Source organism: Apium graveolens, chromosome 4, assembly GCF_009905375.1.
Source record: "Apium graveolens cultivar Ventura chromosome 4, ASM990537v1, whole genome shotgun sequence".
In the NCBI taxonomy this organism is placed as follows: Eukaryota; Viridiplantae; Streptophyta; class Magnoliopsida; order Apiales; family Apiaceae; genus Apium; species Apium graveolens.
In genome coordinates, this window is record NC_133650.1 from 134,341,040 (window position 1) to 134,352,037 (window position 10,998).

At 39.3% G+C, this 10,998-nt stretch overlaps 1 protein-coding gene across 2 annotated transcripts; it reads right to left on the reverse strand.

The window, feature by feature from the left end:
- Positions 1 to 530: 530 nt before the first annotated feature.
- Positions 531 to 10,418, reverse strand: LOC141720054 (uncharacterized). Of its 2 annotated transcripts, XM_074522408.1 has the most exons (9): positions 10,229 to 10,418; positions 5,303 to 10,076; positions 4,980 to 5,203; positions 4,745 to 4,886; positions 2,830 to 3,025; positions 2,422 to 2,736; positions 1,608 to 2,320; positions 1,357 to 1,456; positions 531 to 1,239 (listed from the first exon to the last, which is right to left on the reverse strand). In XM_074522408.1, exons 2-9 carry the CDS (start codon positions 10,022 to 10,024, stop codon positions 833 to 835), a joined length of 6,819 nt encoding a protein of 2,272 aa, XP_074378509.1. In that variant the 5' UTR covers positions 10,025 to 10,076; positions 10,229 to 10,418; the 3' UTR covers positions 531 to 832. The 2 variants fall into 2 exon arrangements, with proteins under 2 accessions (XP_074378509.1, XP_074378508.1); XM_074522407.1 differs by having other exon boundaries at positions 531 to 1,456.
- Positions 10,419 to 10,998: the final 580 nt, after the last annotated feature.

A 10,998-nucleotide genomic window follows, 5' to 3' on the forward strand; every position in this document is an offset into this window, starting at 1 on the left:
CGAGCTTAAACAAATTACATTAAAATTTGAATATAATTATTTACATTTTGTCGATATAATGTGTTCAGACTCGAACAAAATAATGTGTACAACTGAAGGTAAATATAAGGCCAAAATCAAATTAAAGATGATTTTTATTAAATATTAAAAATAAAATAAAACAAATTTAAATAATAGAATATTAAAATTAAAAAATATAATTACGTGTATTTAAAATAACATAGGCTAGTCACACTCACATATATTTACGACAGAAATGATTTTACCCCAGCAGTTCCGTTGGCTCAAGGTGAGACAGTTGTGCAAGTTCAACTTCAAATTTACTTTATAGGCTCACAGATGTTTCAGTATTTTCACCATGAATCGTGTTCGGGGGGTTCTCTCCCCACATGTAATCATGTTATGTAATTTTCTCGTATGATACTGAGTAAAAGTTACATTATTGTTCATTTACCACTTATGAGGATTGAGTGGGACTGGCCCAAGATTGTACATGCAAGATACAATAAACTCTTAGGAGAATGCGTGACTAATGAGAATTATAAATTCAAAAGCACTAATGAGGAAAGGTCTTTGCACCCAATACAGGAAACACTGCTGGAGCCACATTCTTCATCTGGCAGTATCCCAGATATCAAAACTTACAGGTCCAAATAAAAGACTATAATTGGTATTTGAAACTCGATGAGCGATCAACAGAACTTACATCTTGCCAATTGATTCAGGATCAACAAAACTTACAATTGAGCGAAGACATTTTTGTTTATCTGAGAGTTATCAATTCTATGATATACCTAAACGAACATAACAAGTTTACAAACCACTGCTCCACTCAATCTGCTGTTGAACTCCCCTTTGTCTGTTTAGCAACATAGATCTGTCTCACTTTCGAGTTGGGCAACATTTTCTCCGCGGCAGGGGAGTGGTTTCTTCCTTGGAACCCCATTCTACGGTGGGAACATTCACCTCCTGAATTGATTTTCTGAGACGCTCTCCCCCTCTGATATTTGTAGCCTGTGGGGTTATTGTACTGCTGGGAAGATAAAGTTTTCTGCTGAGAACGCTGTTGCTTCGAGGAATCCATGCTGTGGCTGCTACTTGTGCTGGTGCTGCCATTTTGAACAGCTACTCTCTTGCCAGTACCTTCCATTGGTTCAACGGAACTCTGATGAGTAATAACATTTGTGGATGTGTCTACCAATTCGAGTTCACCAGAAGAATGTGGATGCCTTGCAGCTCCTATCACAGGAAAAGTATGGTTACTGTCAGATGGTGCAGGCGTTTGAGTCTCAGAAAACCTATATGATCTTAATTGTTCAGTAGGATGCCCATGGCAAAATTGTGAAGCTGAAACACCTTCAGGTTGTTGCTGCAGCGGCAGGGTAACAGATATTGAAGGTTGAGGTAATGCAGGAACATGAGACCAGTGACCTTGGACTGACATGTCTGGTGCAGACTGAATGAAGCAACTATTAACTGTTAGTGGATGTCAGATGCAAATAACAGAAGCTACCATGCATAAGAGCTAATTTGTGCAGTTTTATGCCATCATAATTATATTTTAATGTTGTGAGCTCAGTGTTTTTACAAAAAGAATGTGTACGTACCTGAAAAGGAGAAACATCAAACATGGCCAAAGGGGTGGCCATGGGCATTGGCATGGGCAGAATTGGCGGACCCGAAGCAAGATGCGGCAATGGAGCAGTTATGTTGGGAGAATTATGCTGTCCGGACATCATGTTCATGTTACTAATGTCTCCATCACCAATTCCCATACCCGATGAAGTGGGATTGTGCTTCCAATCAGGTTGCTTCCCAGATGGTATATATGCTGTACCCATAAAACTTAGACCAACCTGTCCAAATTGTCCAACCCGTGCATAATGATTATAGACAAGCATCTGGGGAGGGGCTTGAACTGCTGGTAGACCACCAGGGGGGGTAATAAAAGGACCATTATATCCTGCCGGAGGACCATAAAACGAGTCTATGGTAGGAGGGCACTGCTGCCAGGTCCCCATAGGCCCTGGACCTGACACTGGTTTATTCTGGGACTGTGATTGAGACCCCCCTGATTCTTCAATAGGACTAAAAGTAAAGACTGACCCTCCCAGCATTGGATTCATCTCATAAAATGGAAAATGGGACGGCGGAGTAACAGGAAAATGAGAAAGCACTTGACTTGATGAATTTTGTGGACTTGGTAAAGGTGGCCATGACGAAATTGGAGGATTTTCGACAGAGAGATCAGCAGGAAGAGAAACACTCAGAGATTCTTCCACCCTCGATCGAATTCTAGATTGTTGATCATCAGATACACCTGAATGAACATAAAAGCAACTGTCAATTAAGACCGACTTACTGATGAGAATAGGCATGAGACACATATAACAAATTTTAATACAACAGAAAGTATACGACCTTCTATTTTCTCATGAACACCAGTAGCTTCAAAGTTTGTGGCATCTGATATGGAGATGGAACATAATCCATTCACCGCAATTTTGTCACTGCTAATGGAAGCAACTGCCTTGGCTTCATCTTCAAAATTTTCTGATTGACCACAAGATTCACGGACACACTTGTCCTCTTCCAAAAGCACATGAGAATCGCTCATAACCCTAGAGATGTTCTGTGACATCTTGATGTTGGACAAAAATGATCCTGGAGACCCAATTCCAAGTGAAGGAACACAGCTCGTGCTAGGAGGCAGGATTGTTGGAGATGTAACTGCCCCTGAATGCAGAGAAAAAAGATATTTAACTGGGGAAATGAATATGTGGGCAGCAAGTTAAGAACCACTTGGTTGGTTAGGATATCCATACTTACCAAATTGAATTTTTTCACCAGCAAGCAACGAGGTGATAGGGCTTGCCAAGGATGACATTATTTTTTCATTTGTCAAACTGGACGATGACGGCAACATTACTTCATTGGTAGCATGACCACCACTAGAAGCTACATGTGTTTCAAATCTTGCAGGATTCATAGCCTCTTCAAGTTGGTTCTGCGTTAAGGTCATGACCTACAGTACATTATAGGTAACAAAATCATAAATTCTAAATATTGATCACAACTTATTTGATAGGATAGTTACACTTGCTGATATAACTGTTAAAGGGAGACGAGAACTCTATAAAATACACCGAAAGAGGAAAATTTTAAGTTTAATGGATCCTAACACAACAATCCATCCTGGATCAATCATTAGTTTCCTTGAGGTACCCCAACTAAAGACAAAAAGAAAACCAGATAGATATAGAAAGGTGAAGGCAAAGTTCCCCCGAGTTGCTGATGTGGGAAATTATTGAAATTGCTTTAATTTATATGTTATCTTTCAGATATAAGTATATTTGTCGTCAAGTATTTTTCTTGAACTGAGATGTATGATAACATTTATGTACTAGGAACTTAGTTATGGTAGTACATATGCAGTAGGAATCTAGATAATTATAAAACTTAGTTTAATAAGGTTTTACTCCAATGTAAGATTTAATTATCCGACCTTAAATATTATGATAAATTTACAATTCATTTGTGTATCCACTGATCTCTAGGAAATAGGTTATAACCCTTGTTTTCAAACCCTTCCTATGCAGCCAAGCCCAGTGTTATTAAACACGATAGCCTCCTGAACATGTTATATTAAAGGCAAATTAAATCGTCATAAAACACGTTTATGGTAACCAGATTCAAACTCAAGGCACAAATATGAATTCATGGTAAAAAAAAACTAAAGAAAGAGAATCAACTACAAGCCCTATAGATTAGTTCTGGTCTTCTCAACAGTTGACAACTTGACATGAATTAAAAATCATCTTCAGGCTCTTCTTGAATATTTTCGAAATCTTCATCCTAACTATCCTTACACCGTTCTCGTTAAATTGTCCTCCTTGTATCGTTCATGTGTTGATATATTTGTTTGTATATCTGTATCCTATCGTTCTTGTCATTTATATCTGTCAACACATCAACAAACCAAATGTCGATGTATTTACCTTTTTCTAACACATAAGAGGACTTTTTCATATTAACAATCTCCTGTAAATGTTTGGAGCCGCTCTTTTATTTTCCTTGAAGTGGAAAAATTGCTTCAATTAATGGCAGAACTAATTTAATTGGGGGGGGGGGGGCTTTGCTGTGTTAAAACCTTAAGTTGAGTAAATAATCAGCAGGTTTCCGCGTGCATATACATATGTGTATATATATCTGGTTGATTGGTTGATTTTAGATGTTAGTCCTGATGAATACTAGAAAGCTGTACCTAGACAGGATAGAAAACACTACACCTCATATTGCTTCATGTATTGAAATGGTCTGCTATATCAGGAGAAGTTTGGAAATTCGTCATGCATTGAGAGTGAAATTACAGACTAACAGTGATCATCTTTTGATGTGATCACTGAAACATGCACGTATAACACCGTTCCTACACAAAGAAATACATTTTATAATTACATTATATAACAGAACCTTTCGGTTCAAACCCCTGTATTTTTAACATATAGATGGTAACGGATGTTAATGTACTCACAAATCCTAATCAATGATCACCTCCCATCCCCCTCCCCCAAATAAAAATCTAGACTATCCACATAATCAAGCAAATAAAATTTATGCAACAAGGCTCCAATTTTGTGTGATATTGATTATCCCAACGAAAGTCAAGTTTTATTTGGAGTAAAAAAGATTTCAAGATCATTAACGAGGCTAGGTATTTATAGAGCAGAGCAGTTCAACATACCTGTTGACTAGTCCTTGCATCAACCCAGGAGACTGAAGGTGTTTTAGTACCCGAAACCTTAATCTTGTTGTCATACATAAAACCTTTCCTATTTTCTATTCCACCATCGGAATCAACACGAACAGCATCAGCTTGAAGAGACCTAGTAAGAAATAAATATATGTTATTACTTACAGATGCACATATATCTGGAAATTTAATTTGCTTACATATACAATTAAAAAAAAAAGAATACGTGGTATGGGGTCTAAAGTCAGCTGGAGAATCAGAGATCAAAGTTGGAGTGCCAATTGGAGCCAATTGTTGAGAGGCCAAAGGTGTAAACCCAATGGATATATCTTTCCCTTGATCTTCAGAGGTGGACCCTATTTGGATGTCATTTGATGTATCTCCACCAATTAATACAGAACTGGTAGAGACCAAGGTACTGTGAGCAGAAGAACGCGGTTTGCGTGGTAGCTGGCTTACACAAAGTTACAATAATTTTTTTAGCAAAAAGCAATTCCATAAAAAGCATATATGAAAATCCAAAATAAATATTTTTCTGTATTATTAAACCTTTGTGACTTGAGACTTTTCTTTGATTTCTTTTTCTCTCTGTTTACGACGGTCATTCAACATTTGCCTTTTTGACCTCACCTCGATAAAATCATCCTCATCACTTGGAGCTTCAATACCAGATTGCTTAAAAACATGTACAATGCCACTTTGTGAGGGGGCATCAACATCTTCTTCAGAGAGATTCATTCTAATGTTTCCTTCCCCGGAGAAGGGTATACCTCGACTTTTGAGAAAACTATTTTTGGCCCTTTCCTTTGTTACCTTCCTATCAGAATCAATCACCTGGGAACTAATGGGCCCCCAGTTCAAACCTTCAGAGTCATCTACCTGCTTCAAGGATCCAAGGGTCATGGTACCTCTTTTATACCCACTTCTCGTTGGAAATCCGACACCTGTTTCATTCAAATTTGATTTATCATCTGACTCTAAGTTCTTAGAAGGAAACATGCTTGCTGAGTGCCCAACTCGAAACTCAGTTTGTTGAATTGCACGTCTAGGCCTCCGCTGAGATTCCCCAGATTTCGAGTAAAAACTCTCTTGGGATGAAAAAGATCTCCCACCATAACTTCTGGCTATATGAGGCAGTTTTTTCCCCTTGCTAAATGATGGCACTTCACTCTTAATGACATTAACTTTATCACATGAGACAAAATCTTCTGTAGGTCGCAGCTGCCCTTGAGGTCCTTTCAAATGTGATTGTCCAACTTTCTTCACGGCTGAATCAAATGGCATGTTATCTTGACCTTGGATAATACAGCTCGATAAATGACCACTATCAACAGCTTGTGGGGCTTCAAGACCAGATCCGTGCAATGCAATACTCGTATCTGCACTTCCTCCTACTGGACCAGAACTCATTTCATCAGATAAATTCAAAGTCTTTGAAACCACAGCAAGTTTGCTATTCGCTGGAATGGAAGACACTTTATCTTTGATCACATTACCGGGATATTTGTGTTGATCAGATTGATTGGGCATAGAACCTTGCTGCTGACTATAATGATGTTGAAAGGTGGGCAGAATTCCCTGGGAAACTGGAGTTGTATAGCTGAGCTGACCAAATTGGAACAGGGGAGGCTGTAATGTATGCATGTGTGTAAATGATGGATCAAGCGGAAGATGCAGATGGAGAGGCATCTGTATTGAACCAATTTGTATGGATGGAACTGGAGCTGGTATTAAAGAAGGACCACTGAACAGCCCAAACTGGAGTTTAACTGGTATTTCAGCTGAATTTGGGACAGAAGACGCAGCAGACGTAATACCCTGACTACATAAAATATGTGATTCTGTGTGAGCCGAAGATGAGGCTGTGGACATAGAAGATAATCCAGAGTTGGAAGTGTTCAGTAGATCACAAACCACTGAAGTGAGAGGATTATTTACAGGCTGCATACCCGTCCCTTGAGTAGTTTGTTCAGTTTTAACAGTTCTTCCTGATGCAATATTTGTATCTGCTAGGGAAAAACAATCCACCGGCTGAAATTTTCCTGCATCACATTGCTTCCCATCAACGGACCCCTGGTCTTCTAAAGTCCCAATAGAAACTTCGGGTATCTCACATTGATATTCATCAACATTAATATTACTGTCGGACTCATCATTTGGCAATCTAACTTCAACCCCGTCATCAAAGCCTAAGACCAAATTATCAATCATTTCGGAAGAGTCTTTTTCATCAAGATGCACATTTTCAAAATCAGTAGTTATGTCTATGTTTTCATAGTCTACTTCATGCACTTCATCCTCTTCCTGATAACCATCTTCATCATACTCTTCTTGCTCCTGCATCTTTTCATTTCCATTAAGAGTCCATTCTTCATCCTCACCAGCAATGATAGAGTTTGATGCTGTCAATTTAATGACTTCATGAGATTTGTGCAAAGCATGAGAATTATTTTCGGATAAAAGTATAACTTTTTCTTCTGCTGAAGCTGGAATAGCTGGGGAATCCCCAGATTCATCCGACTCCTCATCATACTGAGTTGGAACAGCAGATTCGCTTCTTGCAATGTAACTATAGGGTGTATCAACTCCTAGGGAACTTGAAGGAATAGATTGTTCATTTTCACCTCGAAAAGAAGATTTAACTATTGGAGGGGGGAGAACTCGAGGTTGTTTCATAGAAAATCGTGATCTTCCATACGAATAAAATCCATCCGCATCAGTATTTGGGTATAGCTGTTCGCCGTAAGCAGAATAAGTATTACCACCAGTATGGCCCTCTCCCCAGGCAGCATCATCATACATTCCACATACATTCGCGTATGACTTTGACTCGCTTCCCTTGTTTTTATTTAGGGGATCTCCATCCTTGTACATGTTCCATTGATTCTCCTTTGTACGAGTGTATTCAACGAAATGAGTCTCTTGCAATCCTCCCTTAAAATAGGCATCAGGAAAACCTGCTCTACCATATGGCTCATTCCTAGCTCCTTCACCAAAAGGTGCATCTTTCCTGGAACTGAGGTGAGCATTGTGCTGATCTCGCAGAGCTAAAGGCGAGCTATTAATATTCTCAAATATTTCGTTCCGCCATGCATTAACAGATTTTCCGCTTTCTGGAAAGCCAGAGGACGATTTCACTGGAGGAGGTCTAGAACTTGTAACAAATGATCTATTAAGAGCAGAAGAGTCTGAAGACGCTGAAGTTGTTATTCTCTCTACCATTCGCTCACTATCTTCCCAATCATCCAAATACCCTTCCCCAGTCGTATCTTTTTCCTTCACAAGAGATGATATTTTCTCATTCTGAACAGCAGCAACTGAGCTTTCAGAATTTTCTGCTTCTGAACGCCGCTGTGCCATTCTAGCCTCCAATTCCATTAGCTTTTGCTTAGCAGCATGTTTTCTCCTTTCTTCTTCAAGTAAAATCCTTCTCTTCTCCTCTTCTCTAGCTATTTTCTGCTCCTCAGCCCTTCGGATGACCTCCAAACGTTCCTGCTCCGCTCTCCAAACTGCTTCTTGAGCTTCCTCTTCCAACCTTCTACGCCGTTCTTCATCATCCCTTATCATTCTTTCTCTCTCCTCTTCTTCTCTCCGAGCTTGCTCCGAAATTCTTTCTTGTTCTTCCATGATCCTTTTCCGCTCCATTTCTTGCATTTTCTGAACTCTCTCAAGTTCTGCCTCAAAAGATTCCCTGACAGGGTCATGCATATCAGCTTGATTGAATACCTCTTTTTTCCTCTTGATTACACCAAGAATACCACCAGGAAATGAAACATTTTCATCAAAACCGGTAGGTCCAAGATCTTTAAGAAGAGGATCTTCTACATAAGGTCTATCACTCTTTGCAATATGAAGCTTCTGCCGACTAAGATTTAGAATTGGATCATTCACTGTAAGCCCTTCACTGCCAGAAGATGTTGAGGATTTGGATAGTGTTCGGTGTTGTGGAACATCACCCCTGTATCTAACGGATAGTCCAGCTCCAAATTGATCTTTCTGCTCAGATCTTTGAAAAGCAGATTCAACCATGTGATTCCAATGTTGCCTCCCATCTTGCCCATGCCTTGTATCCTTTCTGCCAGGTACAGACTCCCCTATTCCTGTTAATGCTTTATCACGAGCACCGACACCAAGACGTGGTGGGACATATTTATTTTCCCTTCCGTTGTCTCCACTGCTGCCCGCTGGCAGATTGGAAACATTAACACCAGCCGAAACTGCATGCATGTTTAATCCAAAATTCTGAAGAGGGGCAGTTCTCCAATTGTTACTTTCCTGAGTAGAATTTTTCCCATTTCTGTGATAAGAGTCCACCTTCAGGCCTTCATTAGGAAGACCCTTCCCAAAGTCATTCAGAGCCTGATTTCCATATGTAACATTAGGGGAGTTTTGTAGTAATACACTTGTCCTAGAAATGCCATAATCTCTATCCCAATAATGCTGACTTCTGTTAAGCCCGTCATCTCTGCTGACATGACCTGTATCTCTCTCATCATCTGCCCAGTCAGATCTCGGATTCAAAAGAACTAATGGCAGGGGGAAATCCTCTTGCTTTTGGGTCCGATTAGTGATGCTAAAAGAATCACCAGACCTAGTACCCTGGCCACCAGTTGCAGTTGACCCGTTTGAAGGGGTAGAGTAGTTAAATTGTCCCTGTGGACGCACGTGAAGTGGGGAATGGATGTTGTCATTATGATCCCTCTGTTCACTAGATGACTTGTGACTGACACCCTGCTTAAGCTTCTGATTCAAGTTGTCTCTTTGTTTGTGTGATGGCCCAGATGTAGTGGGCAAGGCAGCTTTTAGAGAAGGAAAATCCTCACCCCTCAAAAGCATAGGTTGTTGAGCTGGACGCGCAGCAGAAGGCAAAGCAAGCGCTGATATTCGAGCTGATGGCGGCATATAACTGCTACACTCCTTACCAACAAGAACAGTCTGATCCACACTATGAGGTAGCAAAGCAACAGCATTGGGCTTGGTCCAACCAGCAGCAGACAAACTGGGGGTGGGGCCAGTTGAAGGAGCAGCTCCAGGAGCATTGGAATCAAACTTCTGGTGTTCTTTCCTTATGGAGGGTAAATTCAAGGGGGGTGGAACAGATAACTTTGGTGTAACCTTTGTTGAAGTTCGAGGTCTGGACAAGACCACCAATCCATCAGCTCCACGAGGAGGAGGAGGAGCAGGTGGTGGTGGTTGTCCATAAGAGCGATTGGCGAATGACTTGTTAAAATTCACAGACGCAAATTTATTAGCACCGCCATGACTGGCCATATCACAAACCAAAAGCACCAACCCCAAAATTAAATCCCAACAGATCAAAACCCTAAATCAAAAACACAAAGTTTGAATAAACCATAAAGTTGAAAACTTTATACAAAAACTAATCTAATTTTCGCTGAATTGCCCCATTTTCATTATAAATTATAAAGTTAAAAAAGCAATAGATTGATGCAATATATAGAGAGATAGGTATACCTGGGAAATGGAGGCGTTTGATAGAGGAGGGGCAGTGTTGCTTATGACTGATTATTGTGTGTATGTATGTATGTATCGCTGTGTATGTATACTATGTATATATGTACGGACTGATGCTGCCTTCTTCCAAACAGAGCACGGAGAACGAAGAAACAACACTAACTTGATTATTTGCTCTCTAATTTTCCTCTCTAATTAAGAAAATTTTATAAAAGACTCAAAAACTTATTACACAAGTGCTTTTCACATTTTTATTATTATTATTATTATTAATATAATAATAAAATAAAACTAGTTTTATATCCGGGCTTCTTTGTTTTCAAGTATTGTTTTGTTCTCAAAAGTGTTCAAAAACTCATTCCGACTCGGACTCGGATTCGATTTTCAGATATGGTTTAAAATTTCTAAACAATAGCCGTACTTTCTGCGAAATAGCCCAAAATATCATTTTTTGATGTAAAGTGGTCCAAAATGTCACTTCTAAAAATAATGGCTCAAAATGTCAATTCACCGCGTCACATCATAGCGTTTAAAAAATAACCCAAAAACAACCCAAAACGCTACACCATGTAGTGTTTTGTTTGTTATTTTTTACTTTTAAAGGCCATCAAGTTACTTCAAGTAACGTTATGATATTTTTTATTTTTTTTCTTATTTTGAGCTTATTTTCGTGCATTGTCTATGAGCCCGAAAACACAACTTAATGTTATATTCTGATATTTCTTTTTTATTTAATATATTTTAAATTTAAGAGTATATCATAATTTAAC